This window comes from Taeniopygia guttata, chromosome 9 (assembly GCF_048771995.1).
Source record: "Taeniopygia guttata chromosome 9, bTaeGut7.mat, whole genome shotgun sequence".
In the NCBI taxonomy this organism is placed as follows: Eukaryota; Metazoa; Chordata; class Aves; order Passeriformes; family Estrildidae; genus Taeniopygia; species Taeniopygia guttata.
The window spans coordinates 15,412,981-15,440,870 of record NC_133034.1 but is presented as its reverse complement, the minus strand read 5'-3'; the positions used below and the strand labels follow the sequence as shown (position 1 = coordinate 15,440,870).

The 27,890-nt window shown below is 46.8% G+C and overlaps 1 protein-coding gene across 4 annotated transcripts in view; it reads right to left on the bottom strand.

Moving 5' to 3' along the window:
* Window positions 1-20,649, bottom strand: part of P3H2 (prolyl 3-hydroxylase 2) — a 68,881-nt gene extending 48,232 nt beyond the window's left edge. For 2 of the 4 annotated variants that reach the window (XR_012057327.1, XM_041718114.2), the window contains exon 1: window positions 19,373-20,649. Coding sequence is in view for 2 of the 4 variants with exons in the window: in XM_041718114.2 (XP_041574048.2) it covers window positions 19,373-20,353 (981 nt within the window). In the remaining 2 variants the exon portion in view is untranslated. The remainder of the gene's footprint in view (window positions 1-19,372) is intronic. The other 2 variants (XR_012057328.1, XM_072933230.1) reach the window with 2 other exon arrangements.
* Window positions 20,650-27,890: the final 7,241 nt, after the last annotated feature.

The window sequence follows — 27,890 nt, the reverse complement described above, 5'->3', positions numbered from 1 at the left end:
TTTCCAGCCTGACAGGCAGCAGCGCCCAGCATCTCCCACATCTGCTGGCGTGGGGAGCACGTGTGGCCATTGCACTGCACCCCATTACACAAGGGCTCAGCACCATGAACTCTCCTGTCCTGGGAACTGCAGATCCCACTGAACAACAGGAAGTATTGAATCAGCATCTCCTCTGGAAAAACACTGCCATAAACCACCCAAGGGACTCTTCTGCTCTTGCTCTTTTGGCCCTGAAACCACCTTCCTCAGCAAATGAACCCTCTCTGACAGGAAACGCTGCCTTTGTCCATCCCATTGTCTCCAAAACATCTGCACATGCTGTCAGTGTTCTCGGGTGGGCAGCATCCCCCCAGCCTGTGCCTGGGACAAGGAAGAGCCTCCCTCAGCAGGAAGGGCCCTTTCACAAACACTCTTCCCTTTAACTCAGCCTTGGACCTACAAACACAAAGGCCACAGCTGCCCTGCAAATAATCTGATTTCTGCAGAAATGTAAGGGCTAGAATAACCCAAAGAATGTGGGCTGCTCTTGCAAACAGCCTATCTCACAGCAACATCAGTCCTGGCATTCCCACTGCAGGACACCAGCAGCAAGAAATGCCAAGTCTGTGCTTTGGGGAAAGTGGAACCAAGTTAAAAACACACCCAGCAGAGCTGGGGCAGGGACAGGAGGCAAGAGAAAAATACTCTGGAAGGTCTGGTCCAGGAGAGAGGACTGAAAGCAGTTGGCTTTCTCATGCTAGAATTGAAAACACAGAGGGGAGCTGAAAACACACTTCCGATGCAGGCTGACATATAAAAGAAAGGTGGTGAGGAACCAGAGTATAGGCACTGGCTTAATTTGTACCATGTAAAAATGTTTATCTAAGTATCAAGCAAAAGAATACCCAACTTCAAGGTCAGTTTCCTTTGGGAATTCAGGATTCTCCTCAGGAGGATTTTAAAAACACATCTAATAATCTGGCATGTACCCATCCCAAGCAGATGGCTGGACTATAGAAGTTTTTTAATGTATCTCTCAATGCAGCATTCACATGAATCTATGATCTTTAGGAATTAGTTACAATTTCTGAACAATCTTGAGCACTTTTAATTCAGAAAATTTGCCAGGCCAGATCATTTGCCGCAGTTCTTCATGAAGCACTGTAATTGCTAACTGCCTTTTATAGTGAAAACAAGCATCCTGTTTGTGCTCTGAACATGTTTTTCTGTCCCTCCTTGAGTGCCCAGTGCTGGCCACTCTTGGGGACCTTTATTGTAACTGGATGCAGCTGTTCTCTCTGTCAGTTGCATAAAAACAAAAACCAAAAGCAAACCTCCTCCTCCTTCCCCAATACCATTAATCATGTATTTTCTAGTGCACACAAATGTTACTAAGAGTAACAACAGCAATAACAAAAAGCCGGGGACAAGTAGGTTTTCTCACTAGAAAATCAAATTTAATTTCTGCACTGCACTGCATGTCCACAGCCTGTTATTGCAAGGAGCTTCAAAGGAGCAGAATGTTTGTGACACATCTGGTATTGGGCTCAAGTTTATCTGGGAGGGATCTTAATTGAACAGAAAATTCGTAATTAAGATTGGAATCCCTAACAACCTTCCCAAACAGGAAATTCCAGGTAGGAAACTGTTTCTCACCCAACTCTGCCTCCTCCAGAACCAGAAGTCAAAAGTATTGACCAGTACTGACCAGCCAAAACCAGAAGTCAAAGGAGCCGTGTGTTGGTCAGGTATTTCTGATTTTGTGCTGCCCCTTGGCACCCAGTCGAACCCAAGGGTATAGACAAGGGAAAGGAGATGAGAAAGAGCCGGGGGACTGATATAATGGACATCTTTGAAAACAAAGAAGAAATGAATGTGTAGAGCGAGATCAGTGTGTCAGGGCAGGCAGCCACTGGTGCACCACTGTCTCCACCAGCCTTCTCAGCTGGTACCTCCAGCTGTGCCTGACTTACTGCTCCCACCCAGGGCAGCATGAGCCTCTCTCTCCTCATGCTGCAAACATGCCTCAATTCAACTGAACCTCTATTGCTTGAGAAGCATCAACAAATCACTCGGTGAAATCTACATAAGCACTTGACACGTTTTAGGATAAAAATAGCCAAAGGAAACTGGGATTCATCCCAAAACGCACTAGGCAATCCACATTATTCAGATGGTGATATACCTGCCTCATTCCCAGTCCATCATCTCCTCGAGCAAGATAAATGGCAAAGGAAACAAACCAACACCCTCTAAACTTTCCTTCCCCAAGGATGCAGTTTCCATGAGACTAGTCTGCCTTGGCTGTGAGCTGGAAAATAATAAACCAGAGCTCTGATCTTGCTCAAGGGCCAAGATGAAGAAGCCGTGCACAACCAGGAATGCAAAAGCCCATGACTCTCTACATTTTCCAGGCTCTGCTCCAGGCTGGCTGCTTATCACTGAAGTTGTGAAAGAAGCACAGAAGCTCTTCCTGGAAACAGCTTGGTCACACGTCACAATACAGGCACCTTCCAGCATCTTCCCCATCTGCCTTCCTGAATCAGCACCACAGCAAATTCCCAGCCCAGCAAGGTTTCCCATCTCTAAGTGCCACAGGAGCTAGCACACAGCCCAAAATGTACAGTCAGAAAGTGTCCCAAGTCCCCAGGAATGAAGCAGGAAGCCAATCATCTCTTCGAGAGCCAACACCAATGTTTGCCTTTGGAACTTCAGTTCCTGCATGGAAAAGACATGAAAATCCAGGTCATTCCCCTGCTCTTTCTCTGGAGGATGAATCAATTCTCTCAATTCTATTTTTAGCTGGAACCAGAATGGGAGGTCTGCAAGGGTGGAAAAACCTGGGAAGTCTGAGATGCAGCCTACAGCATGTCTGGGCTGCATCTGTGTGACTCAGCAAGCTGTCAGGGGGTAAAATCAGCATCTGTGGTAAACAAAAGCCTCCCCCTCTCCTTGCAAAAATGTGCAGTTGTGGCAGTTTGAGCCAGACTCTGAGCAAGCAGTGTATTTGGAGGTGAAATAAAAATACCTTCCTTATCTAGCAGATTACAGCAAGGCTTTCTCAGCAAGGAAGGTGAAATGTCATCTGTCTCAAGGAAGCAGCCCTAGCACCACAGCTTTTATGGTAAAATGCTTTCCTGGATATCAGCCAGAGAGGGACTCAGGACAATGCCAGCATCCTCTCAAAGACATGGCAAACTTCTGTCTTGGAAACACCAAGAAAAGACCAAGAGTGTGTCTCTTGATCTCACCCATTCACAAGTGTGTATGCACCAAGAATTTTTTTCCCACACACCCCATGTGGATGGGTTTGGTTAGGTCTAAACAGAATTGACAGGGTGGCCAAGAATGGCTTTACTGATGAGCCTGTCAGCATCTGGCATGGGGAGGACATGAATTGAAGGAGTCAATTCACAACAACACGTTTAGAGCAAACATTCACAGCTTGCTAATGGAGAGATAATTCTTTTCCTCCTACCAACACACAGAGCTCAGCCCCCCTTGTGGTGTGGTGAAGCCTCTTTCCTTCTGCAGTTACTTGCAATGAAAATGTGCAGAGCAAACCCTCCCACCTGCACAGGAGTTTCAATAGCTACACCACAGAAATTAATTAACAAATTAGGAAAGGGATGGATTTCACATCACTGGAGAGGCTCATGCTCCCCAGAGCAGGGCAGAGAAGCCCTGTTGGTCCATTTCCCACTGTACCCTTCTGGTACACATTGCTTTTTTGGTTTCTTTTTCTTAACTTTTTCTATGGAAGGCAACTTACTGGGCTCTAAGTCTTCTAAACTGAATAACTCTAACAAGATACGGTGTGATGTGTGGCAAAGCACATGATCACATTTTAGTGCCTTCATATCTTTTCATCTTACCAGGGTGGTGAGTGCCCAGCAGATTCTGACCACGAGCACAAACCAAGAGCAGGAACTCCCTTTCCTGCTTTCACCTTGCTGAACATGTACACTCTCAGTGATTTATTTACCACATCAGTGCAAGCACTCCAGGCTCTATCAGATGAAAGAACTCCAAAAGTTTGTACACCTGTTACTGGCTCTGAGCATCCCATCCTCTAGCACAGAGCAGAATCACACTGGCTCTGTGCAGACTACACATGACAAAATCATTAGTTAGAAGGGAAAATAAAAAGTCATAACCAGCATGAAAGAGGAAAGCTGTTAGATGGGGGTTTTGTGCTTATTCACTCAGCTAAGGTAAACTTCTTGCCTTGGATCTCCCATAGCACAGCCAGATGCAAGAGCTTTTCTTTGTCGTGACTGAGAAGTCTTCTCATGTTCTTTCCTTGCTTCAACAACTTTGGATTGCATATGAGCAAATAACATCAGTCATTTCTGCCTGATTGCTACCTTGCTGCTTAAGCAACAAATAATGTGATTAATGAAATTTTGAGGGAGAAAACAAAGGTTTTACTAAACACAAAATATCAGCTAAGCACAGTGAACTTTTCTTAAATTCCCTAGAAATGAAAAGCAGCTGCCTGGCACCAATTCCCCCAGCAGCAGTAACTGCAGCATTTAGAGCAGCTCTGGGTGCTTCTGAAAATAGACATGATCTTGTGCCAAACAAAATAATCCCCTAATTTTATAGGTGTCTGAATATAAAAAAGGCTGAAATGAGAGTGTCTGGGGAGGCACATATAACACACTGCCTGGTGTCTAAAAAGGTCTTTCCTTTTCCTCTCAAAGCATCAGCAAGTGGAACTGGACTTGATTTAAACTGGTAACTTGTGGGGATCAAATAAGAAACCTTTTCACTTGATGTTCAGTTTGCCATCAATTTCAGTTGTTTGGGTTTAAGCCACCCAAAAAAAAATACCCAAAAAAACCAAACCAAACCAAAAAAAAAAAAGGCAAAATTAAAACTTTTCCCAAATTCTAGCAGTATTCCACAGCAAGGAAAAGCCCTCCATGTAGTGGCTGCTGGCAGAGGTTTGTCTCAATTTTTTAACAGGATATTTTAGCTTCTCTACATAGCAGTGGCATATACTGTGTTTGTCTCCTTGGGTACAACCAGATGAGATGAAAAATTGGCAAACAATTACATTTTTTTTATTCCTGGGTAACTCTTCTGATCTATATTACAAGTAGCAGGAGGAGTCAGGCTAGAAGCAACCTGGATGGGGCTTGGTAGTGAATGTGGGAAGGGGATATTTGTGCTGAGGAGGACTTGTACCATTCTGGGGAGGGCTGTAGTTCCTCTGCCAGGAATACTGCCCCTAAGAGAATGAGCAATAGAGAAATCTTATGACTGCTCACACCACAATGCCCTGCTAAACCATTGGTGAATCAATGACTCAATACACAAGGCTCTGGAACAAATTTTAGAGAGAAAGTAGGGAAAAGTCTCACCAGAGCACATCACGAAACTCTGGAGTTATTTAAAGCACAGAAAATACCAAGAATGGCCCATGAAACAGCAGCTGTTTGTGACTGAACTGTTATAAGCTACTCTAAAGAAAGTACTGAATATCCTAATTATGTGGAAAATTATACAGGTCTCCTTCCATATTTAGTACAGAGTGGCACAGAGATAGCCAGGGGTCAGGACACATTCTTACTTCTTTAGCATGGTGCCACCCACATCCATATGCAGTCTTGGCCTTCTCCCCTGTTATTTAAACTACAATAAGCTGTGCTCTGCATTCAAGGAAAAAGGGGGGTGAGGGAATGAATCCAGACCTTTGTGGGGGAGGTTTCAGTGAAAAGGCTGGCTGCTGTTCTGTGGTTACTGAGGTAATGAAACTTCAACAGGGGCTTACACAATGTCAGAGTGGAAGAAATTCAAAGCATCTACGAGAAGGGTTTTAAGTTACTCAAAAGCCTTACTGATAGGATTTCAGAGCCAGCTACTCTGTTTGGACACCAACGTGCAAGTGAACACATCTTTCCAAGGCAGGCTATTCATACTCCCAGTCTTGTCCCAGCCATTCATAAGCAGGAGTGTGAAGCATCAGGGCAAATCAAATAAATGATTTCATTCCTCTGGAGATGTGAGCAAATGAGAACAAAGAGAGCAGTTACAACTTCAGGGTGCCGTATTTTTGGCAAGTTTTCTTCTACTGAGGAACTAGGAAAGATTCAAGGAATACAGCTGTTACACTCGCTCCTAAGGCTCTGCACTCATGAGTGCACATAAGTGTGCATGCACAAACAAGCTCCAAGATCTCCCAAATTTACAAACCTCCCTGCCCAGCTCTGTGGAAGATACCACACAGCACTTTAACACACTAACACTTGTGCAATTGGATACAAAGATGTATGTCTGGGGTAAAGCAGGGTTTGGGGTACTGCGTCCCATGCCAGGGAAGTGTATCTTTTTTGCTAAGGCAAAAGCCGAAAGCTCTTGGAAAGCCTCACTTTATAGCAGAAAAGGTGTTTATGGACAGGCTATGATGCTCCTAATTGCTAACATGGGGCCCATCAAAACACCAACCATTGTGAATCTTCTTCTGCAGCAATCCATGTCTCTGTAGTTCAGAAAAGAAATGTGTCTATGCTTGCTGCTGAAGACCAGTGTCCTACTGTAAATTTGAAATCTTCTACTATAAACTAGAAGAAAAAGCAATAACAATGTTTGGACATGTTTCAGCAATGTGAAAACCCAATGCACACACTACCTGAGAATAACCCTGGTTAAATCTCTCTGCCTGCCTTGCCTGGAGGATGAGTCCCTCCTGAGGCAGGACCAAATCCCCTGTGAGACAGTGCTGGCTCTTCCATACACCTGGCACACAGGCTTTAGGGAGTGAAAGCAGAGCTACATGGCCTTCAAAACCTTCAAAAGTGACAAGCTGAGAGACATGAACAGCAGCTGTTTGCTTTGTGCAGGGTTGAGACCCTGTGAGATATCACCATCAGCTCCCTCTTTCCCAGCCACAGTGTGCCTGCCTGGCTGCTTCAGCCCCAGCAGGAACTCTTGCTCCAGTTTTTGACAGGAAGAAGTTCAAATCCAACCTTTTGGCAAGTTCCTCCTTTCAAAACAAACAAACCCATCACTACTTATCCTCCTCAAACCCTGGTACAGGCAAGTGTCCCTCAATACAACAGCATCCCCATGACCCCCTCCTACAGTTTGGCACAGGAGTCTGCCAAACACATTTGATGCTGTGACTCCTTTCCCCGATTCCTTTGCCACTTCTCTTCCCTGCCCCACTTTTCTTGCTTACACTTCTCTTTCAGCTCTCTCATGGGTGGAAGACAAAGCGAAATATGCTCCAGAGCTGAAATTTCAGTTCATCTCGTGAATTTGAAATCAAGCAGAGTATCAGCTTTCCAAAATAAATCTCAGTGGATGTTGAAGTAATTATTTTTCCAGCAATGATTTTTTTGTTTGTTTGTTTAGAGTAAAGCAATATGAAAAATAGATACAGCCTTGCTGGAAAGGGAGAATCCCTCTCAGCAACTCTCCTCAAGCAGTGCAGCTGAGACAAGATGAGCTGTCAGCCCTGCTGAGCCCTATGGCTGATGAGTCTGACTCTCCTTGCAGTAGTTCATGCTGATTGTAGGAGTCTTGCTGGTGAGGTTCACCAGAAAGAAATAGGGATGTGCGTTTTTAAAAAAGATTCACAGGGTAATTTATGGTGAGCTATAAAAGAGAATTTATGGCATTTGGACATAAATGGCCCGTTGGGCCATTAAGTGTGGCAGAGGGATGGGATTTGGTTTAGGACATTAGGACATTTAGGACACTTCACCCTTCATCCTCAGCCAGATGAGTCCTGTGAAATGAAAGCTGCTGCCCCTGGACAAGGCAGCTGGCTTTCCACACTCAGTCCAGGTCCCAATCAGAAAATGTTTGTAACTTAGAAACCACTCCAAAGAAAACCCTTGAGTCACATTTTTTACAATGATCCTATCAGGCTTTGAAGGTCTAAAACAAGGACAACCATTATTCTGCAGCCTGGTGATGATTTTGGACTCCCACTCATCTGAAATGCTTAATTTACCCAGGTCCCAGGCATATTATCAGGTTTTGAGGGCCCTTTAAACAGCAGCAGCAGCAGCAGCTCAAGGAGAAACATCTGGAATAAACATACCAAAGGTACTGAAGTCAATGAGATGTCTGCAAAGGTAGTAAGGAACACCTGACTGCAAATATCTGCTGTATGGAACACAGACACTGCTCTGCTGCCTGTGGAGCAGCTTTAACACAGGGCTGGAAGCTGACCTGCCCTGGACCTGCGGGGCTGACATCCACGTCTCCTTTTAGATGTGCAGGACAGCTGTGGCAGTGAATTGCCACAGCTGGATGGCTGCTCTCCTCTGAGGGGACAGTCAGCTCATGCCCTGCTAATAAGCCAGGCAGCACTTCTGACTCTGAGCAAACTGCTCCATAATTTGCCTTCTGCAGAACACGACATCTTTAATTAATCTGCTACTGTTTATGTGTGCTGTTCCTGCTGGAACTGACTCACAGAGCAGGGACACCACACAGTGCATCGGCCACTCCCCAAATGCGTGATGTCAGCCACGTCTCACAGTGCCTGGTGTGTAATTACTGCACATCAAACCCATTCCACAGATGGGCACATCGGGCATGGGGTGCTGGGCTGGAGCAAACCCAGCCATTCCTGTCCTGGTGTCTGGGTCACACACTCCCAAATAAAACACAGTTGGGACCATCAGGTTGTTGCTGCATCTGAGCCTGAGCTCTGCCAGATCCCAAGTGAGCACTGTGCAGAACGAAAACCCCACAGGCTGGATTCAGCACACACATTCAATGCACAATGCAGCTGTGCCTTAGTAATTCATCAGGCATCAACCTGAGTCATTAGAACAGATGTGAGTCCTCAGCAAATACAGGCACCACTTCAGCTCTTTTTCTTTCTGAATAAGCTGCGTCACACTCCCTTCCCTTTATCCTAACAACCTCCATTTCAGTGTTCTCAGATTAAAGGACAGATATACCACTAGACATTTTACACTGCTTTATTGCTAATATCAGCAGGTCTCAAATCCAGACACCTGTGAGGACTCTGCTAAATCCATCACCAGCTTACAGTGCAGTCCATCAGTCAGAGCAGTTGTCCTCAGCATGGACCAAGATCAAAGTGTGCAGCTCAGAAGGCTTCAAACCCTGCTATTTTCAGCAGCCTTTGGTACATATCTCTGTCTGAAATTCCCTAGCACTGACATCCTTCTGTTGTCACCCGTCACTGGTTGGACAAAGTCTCTGCACTCAGCAGCACCCTGGCTCTGAAACAAGAGATAGCTGGGTGCTGCTTTTTGGCTTATAGTGCTAAGCAAAAGCAGATCTAGTTTTCCATGCTCAGGACTGCTAAAGCACTAAGTGCAGATAAGAGCAGAGGGCCAAGCTTGCTGGCACACAAAAGGGAGAATACAGAACAGCCAAAATTCTACAGGGGAATCTACAAGGATAACCTCCAAAATGCCTGATGATCCTCCTGACACAGAGAAGACTATGAAAAGAAAAGCAGATTCTGCTTTCCTTGTCTTCCTACAATTTTTACCTTTCCTGCCCTAGGACTCAAGAGCAAACAGCAAAATTAAATACAGTTGAATTCTCAGCTGTCTGGGCTTAGCCCTCCTCCCTCAATAGCAGAGAGTAACTTCCAAAGCTGCCATTAACTGGCTTAAATAAGATGGACAGTAAAGTGTTTGATATAATGCACTATTGACCCAGCTGTGCCACTATTGACCAAGTGGCACTTAAAAGCACTGATAGCAACATCAGCATTCACTTGGCACAGTAATCCTGATCACTTCCCAAACACAGTCCTTTCTAGGCATGAGTACATGCTTAGCCCAATTAAACAATCCCTCACTCAGGGGCTAAGCACTGCCAGCTCTCACACCTGAGCACTCCCTCCCATCTCAGGTGTGCAGCACAGGCAAACACCAGGAGGGTTTTCCTGTCCATCTCCCCAGCTCCATGCACATCTCTGCATGCAAGAAAAGCCAGTAACACACACCTAGAGCATGCAAGAGCTCAGCTAGCAATCCTACTCAGCAGGACTTTGTTATTCAGCACAGGTTGGCTGCAATACCAAGGCAACCCCAAAAAGCAGCACAGAAGATCCCAAAGGACCTGAAACCCTTTCTGAGCAGGGTTCCAACACTTAGGACGTGAGCTGTAACATCCACCATGTAAAACAGCAGCAGAAGGACAGGAATGTAAACAATAAGCCTGAAACATGCAAACCTTCACTATCTAATACTTCTCAAAAGCATCATGAAGGACACTATGGCTTCTACACTGTGCTTTTCAAGATAGCTGAGTGTACTGATTGCTGCAACTCAGTGACAACTTCAAGAGCTGTAACTTTCAAAGGGAAAGTCCAGATGAATGGTCATTCAGGTCTCTCTACCTGGTTTAGTTTGATCCAAAAACAGTAAGAAGCTAAAAATGGTTTATTTACGAGTCTGTCATCTAGCCAGATTTCACAGCAAGGATCCAAAAATATATTTGGAAAACAGAAGCACAGTGATTAAAGAAACAGTGATTTGGAGTTAAAAACGCCACTGTGGGAAGCCTTGTGCTACAGTGCAAAAGTCATTTTCTAGGGACTGTTCTGTTGAACAACCCAAACAGTAATCAGGTTGGAATGACTCTCCCAAGATGGGAAAATCTCTTTTGTTAAGCTCAGCTCTGAGTTTGGCAACATTCAAAGAATCATAGCCTACTCCAACTCCCAGAGCTTCAGCTATCTCATGGAAGAGTCCAGCTGCCAGAACTGAAACTGCCCTGCACATCCCAGGCCATTGGGGAGCTACAGCCTTGTCCTCCACAGAGCAGCTCCTTGCAGAGCTGCCTCCTCTCACAGTGCCTGCACTGGGAACAACCAGGCACTGATGTCCCATGTGGAGCTTTTGTTACACCCAAGTCCCTGAGGCCACAGGAGTGAGACCTGAACCAGCACCCTCCCAGATGTTCCCATGACCCTTAATAAAACCTTTAGTTCTACAAGGACAGAATTCTCTCCTGTCTGTGGCTAACCCACGTGCAAAACCTGCTGACTGCTCTGCACCCCTGTTCTGGTGACATTCTCCTGAGCAGCCTGTCTGCAAACTCTGCCTGACCTGAGAAACAGCACTGGGGCAGGGAGCAGGGGACAGTGGCCACTCCACCAGGCCACCTCTCAGTGGCTGTGAGGGGACACGTTCCCCACCACACCAGCACAGTCAGCGTGCTGTCCCACAGCCTAGCTGCTTCCCATCCCAGCACGAGCACAGACTCAGCCTTTCATCCAATCCTGAAAGAACGTGGTTTTCCCCTCTTTTTTTTTCTTTTTTTTAAGTGAACAAGAAGCTACAAGTGAATATTTGGCCTTCACAACTTATGGGCTGCAGCCAAACCCTGCCATATGTTCCAGCTAATACATGTGGGCCTTGCTTCTCATCCATGAAAGAAAAAAAAAGGACATTTATGAGTTGGGATTCAGCAGGATCATGTGGGAAGGAAGGGGTGGGGAAGTGATGCTATTTTTGTTGCTATAATTATTTGGTGGCCAAATCCCTGACCCTTGACGTCAGCCCTGGAGGGTCTGTTTAACTGACCAGTTGTCATGGAAAGGAGAAGGTACAGCTGATGAGGAACAGCTCTTTGCTGCCTGAACCCACCCACAGGCAGACCCCCTGCCTTCATTAGTCATCACCAGCTCATGGCCAAGAAATAAAAATGTCAATTATTATTGCTTATACATTGCTGATACATTATTGCTGATGGAAACAAAAAGCATCCAGGGAAGTTGATGCCTTCCTTCCTGCCATCCCTCAGTGCTGAAACACACTGGCCAAGTTCTGATCTCAGCTTCCCCAGTGCTACAGCAGAGAAACCCCACGGCCCTCAGCTGGGTCACTCTGGGTTCACATCGATTCATCCCAACCCAGCCTGGCCTCAGTCCAGACTCCACACATGGAAACACAGTACAGGGGTTCCCACTCCTTGGGAACAAACCCAATCACAATGACTAATTCATACCACCTCCAAAGGAAAAAACTAAGATAAATAACCCCTCCATTCCGTGCTCCAGACACCCAGCAGTGCTCTGAGCCCAGAATCCTGCCAGCAAGGCTCCAGCACTGCTCAGGAGGCTGGCAGTAAAGGAACAGCTACTGACAGGATGGTTTCTCACCACTGCTGGTGCCATCCAGGATGAAATCACCAGTTGTACAAGAAATTGGAATAATCCTTGCTGAAACCTCAGCCACAGCTCAAGAGTACTGGGCAGAAGTTTGCTTAGCAGGGCTAAGCTGCATTGCTCATTCACATGCAGTTCATCATCGGCTGCCGTTTGTTATTCCTGTGGCCAAGGACAACAAAAGGGCTCTGCAGAAGCCAGAGCAGAGCTCTCAGACGTATGGATGAGATTTAACAGGCAGCTCAAAAAGCCACTTAACAAATCCCAGCACACCAAGGCGCATGGACAGGGCAGTTCAGCAGCAAAGCTCTGCCAAGGAGCAGCCAGCAGGGGAAAGTGCAATAACCACGAGAAACTAAAGAGATGCAAGGACAGGGAAGGGGCAGGTTCCTGAGTCCCATCCCAGCAGCAGAAGTCTGGGCTCTCCTGCACTTCTGGTGCCCAGTTTTGTTATCCCACTTGGGATATTAACCTTCACTGGGAGGCCTTTAGATCCAAGGTCTCAAAAAATCCATTCACACCATGTGACTCACACCTGTCTCATCCATCCTCCAAGCCACCTCACCAGAGATTGCCCAGAAATAAGGATTTTTTTTTGTTATTTAAGGGTTATTTTGTTTTCTCCAAAAGACTGCAAAATATTGCGGGCTAGGATCCACTGCACTGGGTCTACAATTAGTATGTTTTTCTGTATTATTCTGTATAGTACATTTTGAAGCCCTGGCACAACTGCATAGTTATGAAGTGAGAAAGAGGAATTTGGCAAGACAAAAAGAGCAGCCCTGGCTATCAAATGGATGATTACTAGGCTGTGTGAAATGAGCTTAGTGGGTCTAAGACCAGTAGGTGTTCACTGGTTGTGTCCTGATTTGCTGGGCAGTGCTGTGCTAATTTACTACCAGTTGAAATGATGTGCCAACTGCAAACACCTTAGTTTTGCTTTTGGATTTGCTCTATTAAAAAAAAAACAAAAAAAACCCCAAACAAACAAAAAAAAAAACCAAACAAAAAAAAAACAAACCCAAAACCAAACCCGAACACTCAAAAACCCAAGGAAACCAGGAGAAAATCACTACAAACAGCTAGTCTAAATTTTTGTACATCACAAGCCCATACTCAAGTCCAAAAAGTTAAGACTGAGACTCCTGTGAAGACACTGAGATGCCTTCATGACAAAGATGCAGCTAGTCTGCACGTGCTGGCAGGAGAGTTGAACCACTGGGTCACCTCTTTCCCTCTCTGACAATACTTTCAACTCTAAACACTTTAGAAGCATTTCATTTGAAATGATCAGCAAGAACAGGAGCAGGGGCAGTGGGGTCAGTGTCCCGGGCTTAGGGCAGGACTAAGTATCCTGCTCTAAACCCAGGACACTGACCCAAACATCAAGACTCAAAAGTTTTCCATCCCCATAAACTGAGTTTATTTTTGTCCTAAATAATTTTAACTTTCTGAGCACTAACATTTACCCTCTGCTGAGGAGCAGGAATTCTTTCTCAGAAAATCTAAATAAAGAGACGTTCCAAGAGATTAAGTCTGAGATCTGTTTATTTATCCAGTATCTGAGTAATACCAATTCTCAATATTGAAGATAAATAAACACCACTAATAGTAAAAATCCAAATAATAATGATTATATGACAGTTTTACTATAGGTCTTCATCTGAGATGTCACATAAATCCTGCAAAAACAAGACCAACTGCACAGGCAGGCCTTGCAGGACAGGTGGTGCCTGTGGTGAGAAACAGCTTTAAAGTAAGAAGTTTTACACATTATCCTGTGTCACTGCCCATGAGATGCTGCACGTGAAACATCATTTCCCCAAAGGCTGTGGCTTACCCCAGGACAGGACCCCATTATCTGCTTAGGTCCATGCAGCATTGTGGCACAAAGGAAACCTGAGCAAAATGTTCATGGAAAACAGCACTCCTTGAGTGAAACAAACCAAATTCCCTAAGCAACTACATTGGTGTGAATCCAGAATCACTCCACAGCCCCTAGGCAGGTGATCCACATTCTGTCACAGAGACAAAAATCCCTGGCCCTGTGAAACACACAGAGGTGAGCAGCGAGTGAGTAGCTACTCGAGGTGGAAAGGACTTGGTTGAAGTGTCTCAACAAGCACCATCCCAAGGGTTGGCTCAGGCACTCAAACACCCAAATGTGGCTCGTGGAGAGATCACAGAAGCACTGGCAGAGGACAGAATCACTAGACTGGAGAGGTTAAATGCCAAGATTTACATACACAACTCTCCTCCCTTGGGTCTGGATTGTCATAAATGGGGAGTTTTCAAAGGCAGAACTGGAGTCAGGCAATAATCTGTATCACAAGTGTTCCTGAAATTTGGCCTCCCACTTGTCTCTTTTGTTTCTCTCCTCTCAAGTGATTTTTGTGCCTGTTGCATTTCATCTTTGGTAGTGTGGATGGGCAGGACAGCCCAGTGTGACCAAGGACACGTACCCAGCAGTGCCTCCAGCACTGCCCCATCTGCTGCAGTCTGGAAAACCCAGCATTGAAGATAAAAGTGGAAGTTCTCCCCAAACAAGACCTTGTTTTAGAAAATAAGAAACAGCTTTAAAGAACAAATCAACAGTCTCTCCTACAACACAGAAAACCTAAACATTATTGTTTTATGCTTGCAACACGTGAAGTCACAATGGTAACGGAACTGAAGAACGTCTCAGACATGGGAAGGGAGATCTCAAGCCAAAGTCAGGATAAGCCAGACACAGTCAGGCTCTTGCCCCTTTTGCTCCACCTACAATCTGGCATTACTAAGAGAGAAGCAATGTCCAGCATGCTGGGGACTTGTTTTATTTATTGTTTTAAACCCAAGCACAGGCTAAAAGGCTTTTCCTCATCTAGATCTAAGGCTGGTGGTTACAGACTACATATGTACAATTCCTGCCATGCTTCACCGATGTGCAATGGGGCATTCAGGCAAGTGGGGAGACAAGACCACTGCAACTCAGTATTTACAAACTGGGAGGAAATGCTCAGCAACAGCACACCAATATCCACAGAAAATTAAAACAGGCTATAGGCATCAACCCAGCAAGCAGGCCAGGGAATGCTGTGGCTGGTAACAGGATGAGACAAAGGAAAGAGACCTCAAGGGGAGGGTCAGTAAGTAGGAGAGAAATAAGATTTGGTTTTGCAATTGACACAGTGATCAACTTTTCCAGGTTACTTGTTGTTTTTGGACCAAGCTGACTCGCAGAAGTTAGACTGAGGACTGGAAGTAATGCTCTGTCACAGGGTTCATGGCAGACCATCCAGGGCAAGCTCCAACACGGCTCCTGAGTCAGCAACTCGCAGCAGCCAACACTGTCACGGTGTACATTGTGTACATTCCCTCCTCCGCTCACTCTCAGAGCTAGGAAAACTCCAAAAAGCAGGGTTAGGAACATCACGGCCTGCAGGCTAGGTTTTTACAGAAACAAGATGACTACAGCAGCAAATAAAGCAGGACATGACTAATAAAATATTTAAGAGGGCAAAGTGATCCTACCACACCCACCTGCCAAACCCAGAGGTTATTTCTTTGACAAAGACAAGCAGCCAGCACAGAACTGAGACTCACCAGCATTTGGCAAACTGTCCAGCCCATGGGACATGACAGCAGAAACCCACTGAAGAACCTTTTCACTGCAATGAAACATGCATTGCATGTTTTCATCTCCTTCTCTGTTTCCACACCTCAAACCCATCCCACCCTAAATGCCTCGAACAGACGCACCCACTGTATTTCCAAATTACCTGAAAACACCAGCTCTCCCAGGAAAAGGAGTCTTCCTACTTAAATACATATTGAGAAGCCAGAAAGTAGCCTTGCAAACACATTTGGACTTGGGCTGCTTGTTCAATGCAATCTGTCTACAGTCTGTAGTCTGCAATCAACTTCAGGAGCCTGACCCCGAGCCCAAAGCTGACAGAAACCCTTAGCTGAATCCACAGGCTGTCCCATTCCTGCAGTGCACCACAGCCTCCCCTCACATCATGCCAGAGTCACCAGAAACACTCAGATCATGTCTGTGAAATAGAAAAATGGTCTTCAGAAGATCACTGTTTCTGTTTCAGAGAAGTATGGATAAATTAGGAAATAATTGATAGGGTAATGGGGACGATCACATCAAAGGCTGACAGAACATGTTTTTGTAGAGGGATAGCATTGGTATTTCACCTACACACATCATCACCCCTCTGCCCCTTTACAATGCTCTGTGCAGGAATCTCTTCAGCATCTGCTCAGAAGCAGGAGCAATGCAGCCCAGTGCACCTGCTGCTATCATCAGTTTTAAAAGTCCCAAAAAAGCAAAAAAGAAGTAGCAAAACAAGTCCAAAACTTCCAAATCTTAGCACCACTTTTCCAGCAATTCACTGCAGGGTCTCATTCACATCATCACGACGGGGCCAGGCTGTGCTGGTGCTTGCTCAGAGAGACCAGAGGCAGTGGGAGACCCCAGCCTGTTCCCAGGGCACCAAAAGGCAGTGGGAGACCCCAGCCTGTTCCCAGGGCATCTGGGTGGTTCTGCTGCTCCCAAAACAGCATAGGCACACACAGTGCTGGCCAATGTTTGGCTGTGCATCTGTCCAGCAGGACTGAAAGCCTTTGCTTTTCCTACCCCACAGGAGTGTTGCAAGAATTAGTTCATGTATATTCAGCACCATTTTTCAAAGCACTGCACAAGAGCCAAACCCTTCGATTTTTTTCATCTGTTCCTTGCTCTGTCACTCCCTCCTGACAGGATGTGTTTCTCCCCTCCTGAGAAACAAACAAGCACGAGGTCAGCAAGAGTGGGAGGTGGGAAGCACATTCCAGGCTGCTTCTCTTCTCTCAAACCACAAATGGCACCAAGCCCTGCCATCCTCCCAGTGCTCTGCACTAGTGCTCAGCATCTCGGCCTCGTGATGCAGCCCAGGGAGGAGCTGGGCAGGGTACACAGCAGGGTGCTGAACCTCATCTCATTTCCTCCTTGGTTTCAAGAAGAAAACACCAGGGTGAAGTAGCCACCCCCAGAGCTGTGCAGCCTGTCTGTGCACCCACAACATGGCAGGGGGGCTCTGCAGAAGCCCCACTCTGAAGCTCCTCTTTTCAGACAAAATGCGGAGCAGATACTGCAGCCAAAGTCAACCCAGAGGGTGTGGAGCTGATGCATCCCAGCCCCCAGGGAACATGCCAAAGCCTTGGCACTCAGCCTTGGCATGAGGGGATGGTTCACATCCAAGTGTACAACAGCAGGCCTCATGTTTGGTGCAAGTGCAGGCAAATCCCATGTGGGGCATTTTCTCCTGTGCACAGACTTGTTGAGCCAGAGCAAAAGGGCAATCCTGGGGGCAGAGCTTAGGTAAAGGCAGCAGCCAGGTGAGGATGTGGACAAATCACTGCAGGGTGCTGTGAGGGACCAGGCTGCTCAGACTGCTGCTTAAAAAACCCAAGAGCATCAGAAAGGGTTAAAGACAAAGGTTTTAAAAACACAAACAAGTCTAATCAGAGAGCAGCATCCCTTGGCTCCAATGCCTGACACCCGGACAGCCGTGCAGATAACAAGAACATCCACTACTCCATCTGAAAGCAGTGAAATCAGCATTAACATGAATATAAAATCCCCAGATGTTGCAAAAGCAAATTAAGATGAGTCACACATAAAATAAATTTTAAAAGGGCTGTTTTCAACACATTGCTTTGATAAGCTTAGAATGGCATTTTAAATGAGGAAAATAACCTCAATCTCAGTAGAAGCATATATGCAAGAACAGCCCATACCCTAAAATTTTCTGGGGTTTATATATCAATATTACTGAATTGGGACACAAAAACGCTATCATTTAATTTAGAGGAAAGTTCTTCAGTGAGATTGACATCAGTGAATCTGAAAAAGGCTTTGAAATCAGATTAAGAAATCACTTAACTTTTTAGCATGACAAATTTTGTGTCACTTCCCACAGATGCTGACACTACACAGAATATCTTTTATATAGGACCATCTGTGCACTGGCACTGCACACAAGCCAAATTACAGTTCCAGTTCCCCCCCAGGATTCCTTTCAGGAACTCTATGTATCACATGGCCACTAGAGTTTAAGCTAATGCAGTTCTAGTCCCTGACTTGTAAAACTGACATTAAGGCAATGACAGAAAAGGAAGCATAGAAAAAGCAATGTAGCTATGATTTTCCACTAGGTTTCAGTGTGCTGACTGTTTGCCTCCTTGATGTGTTGCTGCGTAAGAACTGCACCACAGGCACCAGCACTGCCTAGGAAAGATGTTTGTTTGTCCACTTAGAAATGGATTTCAGCAGAATACCCTCCCTGTGCTCTGCTATGCAGGTTTTCACCTATTAAGTTGCCTATAGCAACTAAAAAGTTATGAATGTGCTTAAATAAAGCAGAAATCCACTGGGAGATGTTCCAGAAATGCTTTAAACATTGCGCTTGGCATGAAACAAAATTCCCAGAATTTCTGTCCTTACCAGTTATGAACAGGATGACTTACTACAGGTAGCTGGCTTGACAGAACACAAGTCTTGAATGAATAAGAAAAATACCATTATCATGGTGTGGGTTGGTGGGAGGGAGTTGGGTTTTTCTTATTTTTTTGGCCAGGAAGTTCAAAGAGTAACCACCGTTTTTCTCAGAGAAGGCACCAGTTATAAGGCAGAAGTTACTGGGATAAGAGGACGACACTCAGGACGTCAGCAGCTGCTGAATACTGACTGCACACTGTTACTCTGCAGAAATATTGCAAAGTATTTCACATCACATCAGGACAATGACCATCAGGTCCCTGGAACACAGGTTATGTACCTTCCAGCTTCACCTACAGTCCCAACTCCTCAAACATGGAATCAGTTCAGGCTGTCTGAAACAGAAACACCTCTGGCAGAGGGCATTGGGGGGTTACTGAGGGGTTTCTGGGGGGTTTTCTACAAACTGAAGGCAGACAGTTTTCATAATTATACTGTGTTACAGTAAAACAAAGGCATCCTTTCCCCAAAGCAAACAGAAAAAACACTCAAAACAAGACAGGAAAAGCACAGGTTAACCAAAAGCGGAGAGAATCTACGTTGCCATCCAGGATTCCCTATCTCGGGAACTAGCCATGACCACTGACCGCACACAGCAGAGAGAACGTCCTAGGGGACCATACCTGTACGGCTTGGGAGGGGTGGCAGAGGGGGCACACCTGGGATGCTCGGGAGTACGGAAGCGAGGGGAACCCTCTGGAGAGGGCGGTCAGGAGGGCCGGGGCGGGGCGGGCGGTGCCTACCTGGATGTATGCGCGCTGCAGGTAGCTGTAGGGCACCCTGCGCTGGAAGTCGGCGCGCACCTCCTCGGCGGCGCGGTGCCGGGACACGGCGCCCAGGCGGGGCTGCTCGCAGCGCCGCACGCACTCAGCGCGCCGCAGCACCGAGCCGAAGAACGCCAGGTCCCCTCCGGAGCCCGGGCCCGGCTCCGCCAGCCGCACCTGCGCTCGGCACAGCCGCCGGCACCGCAGCCGCGCCGCCCGCAGCTCCCGCCGGCTGCGCAGCGCCCGCTCCAGGCACCGCGCCGCGCCGGCGAAGTCCCCGCCGTAGTACGCCTCCACCCCGCTGGCGTACAGAGCATCGAAGGGCTCCAGCGGGCCGCCCTCCGCCGCGCACCCACCGCCCGCCGCCGGCAGCACCGGCAGCACCGGCAGCAGCAGCAGCGGCAGCAGCGGCGGCAGAGCCAGCAGCGGCCGGGCCCCCCCGCGCCGGCTCCCGGCTGCCATGCCCGCCGCGCCGCCGGGACGCGCCGTGGGCAGCGCGGGGCGGTGCGGTTCGGTTCGGCGGCGGGACGCGGGAGGGGCCGGGGCTCCGCGCTGTGCAACTCCCTGCAGTGCGGTCCGTGCAGCGGATCCCGGAGTGCTGGGATGCGGGGATCGGTGCGGTGGATCTCGGTAGAATAGAACGCGGGGGTCCGTCAGTGGGAGCGGGGCTCGGTGCGGTGGCTGCGGGGCCGCGGCTCCACGCACGCCCGGCCTGTGCCGCCTCCCGCGCCGCCGGCACCTCTTAAAGGGCCCCGCGCCGCCGGCCCGGCCCGCCCCGCCCCGGCCCCGGCCCCCCGCCGCGGCTGCTCGGAGCATCCCCGCTCCCCCGCGGCCGCAGGGGCTTGCGAGTGACGTCGGGAAATGGGAATCGTCCCGCGGTGATGTCAGCGCAGCAGCGGCGGCAGGCTTTCCTCCCGCTTCTCCCTGCCGTGCCCCGCACCTCCTCCTGCCGCCCCGCATCCCGGCGCTGGCGGCCCTGTTCAAAGGATGCTTGGTTTTGTCTCCCTGCGAGGCTGCTGCTGCTTCGAGACGTTTTTCGCTGGGTTCTCCACCCCACTCGCCTTTCTTACCCCGGCACCCTGCTGCCTTCGGGAATTCTGCAAATAAATAATCTGGGATGGGCACAGTGAGTAGCTGGCGAAGCTTTTTCAGCTTCCAGCTGTGTGTTTGTCTCGATTCCTCCAAGATTTCTCTCTTCCAATGCTGCAACACCCTGCCCTGCCAAAAATGTTACTAATTTTTTTTTTTGCATTAATTTTAATGCTTTCTTGTGACGAGACGCTTGGCAATGCAGACTGGTGACACATGAAAAAAAATCTTTGTTGGCATTTTAAATAATCTCAGTGTTGAACACCTGTCACCAAGAAATTTTTCATATTAACATAGTTAATTTGGCTGAAATCAGCTGTTTCTGAGTGAGGGTGACTGACCAAACCCTGGATTTGGCTAGGTGCTTCACTGTAAGATGTTCTGGGCTCTGCTGCTCCAAAGTCTGTGCTATATAGCACTGTTCTCAGTAGGGTTTCTCACAAGGCATTGTGGCTTTATTTCTTTCGGGCATTTCAGGAATATCTCTACAGATATTGCCTATATTCTCGTAGACTAAAACAGCTGCAAATGTACGATGCTTGAAATCCACTTGGTCCAGACTTTGTTACTGCAATAAGCCAGATGTTCCTCACGGTCATGCTGTGCATCCCCCTCTGCTGCTCCAGTGACTTTGATCAAATCATGCCTTGTTTATACTGCTGTGTCCCAGATCACAAACAGGGCTCAAGAGCCTCTCATTGGCCAAGTGATCAGATTATGGAGTCAGTTTACCACAGTTTCTCATAAAAGAAGTTTTTTTTCCACATGACTAGAGATGACTAGAGTTCTTGGTGAAGATCTTTCCCATCTGGCAAAGATTTCATAACAATTGTCCTTGTTGCTTTCTTGCAAAGTGGCACAAAATGTTTTGAAGGTTTGGGTGTCCCTCCACCCTTCTGCCTGCCAGGCTGGCATGCTGGGGAGGGTATCACAACAGGAGAACCCAACTCTGAAAGGGTTCTTTCCCACTCTCTGCAGTGGGAGGGGTACATACTGTAACCATTTGCCTGTGCAAAATAAGGTTCCCAGGTCCAGATAAAGGCTTTTGCAAAGAAAAGTTTATCAGCACTCCTCTGGGAGCAGAGGCAACATTATGAGAGGACCACTTAAACCTTCTCAAGGGTTCCAGAGGCGCCACTGGTGACTGTAGAAGTTTAGAGCTGAGGAGAGCTCTGCCCCAAATCACAGGGATAAAATGCTTGGCTCCCTGGGTGAATGTTCTGAAGGGTACATCTCAGATGATCTGTTTGCAGAAGTGCTGTACCCAATTCCACATTGCTTCCAAGTCAGCAACAACTCCATGCTTGCAGTGGTAACAGGCCCTGCATAGGAAGGAATGCAGAAAGTACATGAGTGACTGGAGAGAGAAAGAAGTCAAACAAAATGTTTTATTTCACCCTGCTGCATGTTCTGGTCCAGATCATTATTTTCATTAAAAGTCCTTTTTAAAACAATGAAGAAAAAGTTATTTGTTCTGACGTATTCTGCTGCCCTTCTTGCAGGGTTTTCTCTGTAGGCACCCACTCACTTTAGAGCAGACTGGCACTTTGCAGTCTCCCTGCCTGGAGTCACACTTTCTTTGTTCACAGACATTTGGCTTTCCCTCACCTTGGTGGTCTGTTGTTAGCTAACTGCAGCAAAGAGCTCAACAAGAGTTGGCACAAACGAGTCTCTTAATCCAGGGTATCTCTCCAGGGTATCTCTCCAACATTTGGTGCAGTTGCTTGAACAACCACTTTCAGTTTTACGAGCCTGCTCCCTCCCAGAGCAGCAAGCAGATGAAAAGAAGTTTGCTGGTCCCTTTATTGTGAGTCTTGTTTTTGCAGAAGATCTCCACTATAACATCCATCAGTGCTGCTGCTACAGCCATCAGCATCATAGGCAAGGTAGGCTTGTCTCCGTGAAGCTGGAAAGGAACTGGGTTTGGAAACTTTGCTTCCAAAACAAATATAAAGAGAGGGTTTCATCCAGCACAGCAAGTACTGGTTTAGGATGTTACAACTCTGAATCAGGCCCCAAGATGCCTGAGATATCCCTCATGCCTTTAATGAAAGGAATAATTCTAAAAATGTAACAATTCAGCCCGTGTTCAGATGTTGATCCTGGCCCCTGTGCAGTTGTTTTGAAAAACCTTTTCCTACGTAAATAGGTTCATCTGAAGCTTTAGGTTTTTGTTTTTTTTTTTTTTGCTTGAAAACTCTAATATGTGAGTTAAACCACTGATGATTTGGCAACAAGATATGAGCAAAACTTAAAATTATTTTCAAAATGGGTTTCCAACATGCACTGTACAAGCAGGCCTAGGTTTCAAGCCCTCTCTGTTTAATTTGTAGACTTGCTTTCATATTTAATCATGGACAAACTTTATAATTCCAGATGAAACACAGGTGACCTTTTCATGCATGTACCTTATTGAGATAGAGAGCTTTGAGTCAGATGGAAAAGTACAACATACCCTTATTAAAGGGCGTTGGGTTTTGCCTCATTTACAAAGCTGAAAGTTAATTGCATCTATTACATCCATTAGTTAAGTACTTCATGATTTAGACCCAAATCCATACCTGAATTCCATAGAATGCCTCCATCTAACCAACACCTTTTTTATTCAAGAAGGTGTGAGTGGTTGTGAATGTCAGTAAGCGTCAGGAAATGAATACCAAATGAAAAGATGTGCTGCAGTATTAATCATGCACCATATTTTGAGACTCTCCTCCCAGGAAAAGTCCATCATTGGAGTTGCATAAAACTAGTCTGGGTTTGGGCAGACTGAAAGGATGAGTGACCAAGGAGGAATTTTCTCTATAAATTTTTAATCTTGGTATAGCAAGATGGAGCACATTGCAACAGTGTAGAAGATGGATGGAATATCACAAGGTGCCTGTTGGGGATGCCTCTGCATCTGCTCCAGGATTTTCCTGTTGTTTCTTTGCTGGTGGCTCCCAAATCTGCTTCCCCACAGCTGTCCCCCTGTATGTTTGGGCCTGTCTCTGATGCATTGCTCTGCATGGGCTGCTGATAACTTGAGGTCAGCACAGGTGAACAGGTCTTTAATTTTTCTTCCAAAGCATTTTAACTTTTACTTCCTTCTAGCAATATTTCTGTTGGCTCAGGACCTGGGAGCAGCTATCACTTTCTCCCAGACATCTGACCTGTGATCAAACGCCGGCTGTTGTTATTTCATAAACTACTGTCTCAAGAACCTGGAATGTCCTCTGTCCTAGCAGCCCTCTAACCTGACATTTCTCCAATGCATGTCCACCTCATATCTTGCTGGTGACAGCCTCGTTTTCCTTAATGACTTCCTCTTGACATTACCCCTGCAGAAGCACAAAATGATTGCCAGCAAAGCTTTGCTTACAGTGTTGCTCTAAGTGCATGACCTGCTCTTGTATCCTCACACAGACTGTCAAGGTCATCTCATATCTTCCTATGCAGCATCCAGCAAAGTTGCCTTGGCACAGGCTTGTCCACTTCTCTCTCTGCTGCACACCATTATTAATACCAGCCTTGACAGCTCATTCTTTGTCCTTGTCTGTCCTGTCTCTCTGCTTCATTTTATGGGATTTACTGTACCTCTGCCTGTTTTGAACAGGGTTTTTGTATTCTAGAATTTGCCATTGCTTCTCCACTGCAGCAGTAACTGAAACTAACTCCCCAAAGCCATCTCTGCAAGCATCCCTCCATTGTGCCTCCTGAAGCTTTGGACATGTGTGCTTTAGTTTGCAAGTGCTATGTGATACACAGAAACCCCTGTGCTGCATCTGTTATAAAAACCTTAATACCAGAGCACAGACAAATACAACATAAGGCTTGCTGTTGGCACTCGGCAGAGAAATACAATCCTACAAATCATATAAGCAGAAGATCCTTGTGTCTTCCCATGTGTAGACAATAGTACGAGCCTTATTGAATTCCAAGTGTCTTCACACTTTTCTTACTTGGAAGCTTTGACTTGACTGCTGTTGTAAATTAAAAAACAATAAAAACAAGTTCAAGAATTATAAAATACAGAACCAAAGGCACACTGGTGTCTTGAAGGAGTTGGCTCCATGCCTGTCACATTTGAGCCTGGATTTAAAATACTTCTATGGCCTATATTATTTGGGGTGACAACAATTAATAACATTAAAGAATTATTCTATTGTGGTCTACATACCACTTTTCCTGCACTGACAGACAAAAAGTTTTACATAACTAGAGTTGCTGTTATGAACAGGAAGGTACCTATAAATGATATAAACCGGGAAAATTTAATCGGAGACTCATATGACACAGTTATTTTCAATGCACGGCCCAGAGCTAATGAGACGTGTGAATGGCTCCATTGTGTGACTGTCTGAGGTTCAGCTGTGAGCTGTGGCAGTTTCGGAGCGTGAACAGGGTCCAATTCATGACTGCTGTAATTGGACAGAAGTGGGTGACATTGCCAAAGCGATGGGTCAAGTGCAGAGCGTGCGCTCGCACAGCCGGAGCCTGGCTGCAGCTCCGGGGCTCCCAGGCGTGGCCGCCGGTGGCACAGCCTGAGGTGGCCTCTTTCAGTAGGGATTGAGGGACACAATTCATGCAGAGCCACAGGTGACACTTCTGTCGGATAAACTGCAGCCCCCTGTGGTGGCGTGTGAGTGGAGAAGCAAGGTGGGATGGCAGAGAGAGGCCAAACAGAGCAAAGCTCCTGTTCCACCCACAATGAGGTTGATGGAGATGTGTGTGCGGATGGAGTGCCCCAAGCTCCCGTGCAGCTGGTGTGGTGTGGGCGTTTGCAGACTCACCACCTCTCCAGGGAAGAGCTTCCCATGAAAATCCTGCCCTGGAAAGCCTGTGGGGTAAACATCAGGTGAATTTGACTCCCAGGTTTCCTTGTGCCGGCAGCTCTGCTGCCTGCAATGGGGCTGCTCCTGCCACAAGTGTGATGCCTGAGCTGCCTCACCTCAGCTGAGTGAGGGCTTGAGTGACATGGAAGAATCAGAGTTTGTGAAAGTCAGATGTGGGCACTGAATGGGACAACAGGGAAATACTCAAGGGCCTCTCAAAAGCTATCTGTAGCAGTCTGTGTCTTTTTAGTGGAAATGGCAAATAAACCCTCATTAAAATCGATATAACTACCTCTAAATCCAGTGGGGCCATATATTTCTTCTGTGTGACCTCATGCTTATTTTTTGTATGCATTAATTTATAATCTGAGCTCATTGATGCTTTGGATTTGGTGGGGTTTTTTGGTTTTTTTGTTTTGGTTTGGTTTGGTTTTTTGGTTCAGTTTGATTTGGTTTGGTTTTGTCATTCCTCTTATCAGCTCTTTTCTGGTTTCAAAATATCATTCAGGACTCAGAAGACATTTTAAAATAAGGTTATCCATAAGCCATGGGGCAGCTGAGCCAGCTCAGGTAGATGTTGCATCCTATCAAAAAATTTATTTTGCAAACAGCAAGGTTTTATCCAGAGACTTTTCTCCCTGCGTTGGCCGGCAGTGAGAGACTGTGACTCCAAGAGTAAATATTTGTCTTCCCCACAGAGCCCTCCACATGAGCCAGACCCCATCTTATTGAAGAAAGAAGGAAATGTCAGGCAGGGGAAGAGGCCCGCAAGGAGGGCAGCCCAAGAGGAGAGAATGGAGAGCTGTCACAGTGGGAAACCCAACATCCTGCCTGTGAAACCAGAGGGGTGAAGAGAGCAGCAGTGGAAGCCCAACAGGCAAAGCCCACTGAGGAAGTGACAAAACCATCTGGCAGGGGCAGGACACAGCAGAGAGGAGCTCCCTGGCTGAGCACCAGCAGTGATAACTGTGCTCCATCCCCCTCTGGGGCCATTCCCCACCAGGACCACAGCAAACACCAGAGGCTCTCACCAGCGGTGGCATGGCAGAGGTGTAGAGGGGGCTCCTGTGTTTTCAGCCTTTCCCAGTTCTCATTTTATGATTCAATGAAAAAGTGCAGGGCTGAGAGACTATGCAAGACATTAAGCTGACTTCTTTCACAAGCACTGGGCTCTCTGTGGCTCCTTTCACAGTCCATCTTTCCTGTACATTAATGCAGTTCTGACTGAGCTGCATCAATGGTGCAAATAACATCTACAGCCCTATCAGCTGCAGTACAAGGGAATGCAGAAGAAATGATGTACATTTAAATATAAATTTGAATAGCTTTTGATCTCCTTCAAGACCTGCCCTGGTTAAAAATCAAAAACCTTCATGAGGGTGAAGTGCTGTTGGGGCAGATCACAGACACACTGCATGCAGAGAGAGTCCCAGAGGTGATTAAAACTACACTCCAGAGCACATTTGGCTGAATCTTTTTTACTGCAAGGTGTTAGGTTTATATGGCCATAGTTTTCATCCTAGAGAATCCTAAAATGTTCTGCTAATGCTATACACATAAAACTCACTTCACTACAGCTGCTAGGCAGACAGATTGCTGGCACACTGCTTCCCACCCAGATGTGGGAAGGGAATAACCAACCAGGACATCTCATCAAAATCCTGTTTTAAGGGAAATTACTCCTGGGAAAAGAAGCAGAACTGAAATTCTTAACATTTTGTGTAATGCAGAGTCCTCTGCGGGTTCTTGATCACTCTTTACAAATGTAATACTGGAGTCAGAGTACTGGAGCCAACTGTGTGGCCCTGGGGCAAATGAGAGAAAACACAAAGATTTCAGAGTTGTGCAGGAGCCTGTGATGGACCATGCCCAGATTCCCCTGAAGTGGGTCCATAACACCTGCACTGTCATGCTTGGCACCAGCTTGGGAACACAGAGCAGCAGGGGGACCTCCTGCACCCCCCCAGTCCATGAGAAACCTCCTAACACTCAGTCAGCTCCAGCTGAAAGAATAAAGCAGCTGAGGTTCTGTGGCCAGCTAAGGTGTACAGGAGATTGCAGCATCATTCTTCCTGTCATCCCATCCCTTGTACCTGTGTCAATAACTGGGGAGAGATGGATGTGCATAGATACTCTGTAGGACCATTGCTGCTGGAGAAGGGGCTGGAAGGGGTGAATGGAGGAAGGAGACTTGGAAGGAGTGGATTAATGTCATTATTTGTTGAACTACTGCAGGCCAGTGGAAAACATTCAGTTTGGAAAAGATTCTGCCAATCCAAGCAACGACATTCTCTCTTGCCTTCTCTTCTCCCATGGATAACATTTAGGCTTCATTAAAGTTGAAAGCTGGACAAACTCCCCTGCAGCAGCAAACTCACTCTGGTTTCACAGTGGTGCAAATTACAGAAAGTCTGGATACAGAAACCCTGGGATATGGTGGAGCAGTAGTGTAAGGACAAATCCTTCCTGGAGTCCTGGAGTGGCTCCAGTTTGCTCAAGAACAGCGCTGTGAGGTCAGTATCTGTCTCAGGCTCCCCCATGCCACCCTCTCCTACCCTTCTAAGGGATGCCAAGCTCCAGGGCAAACTGGACACCAG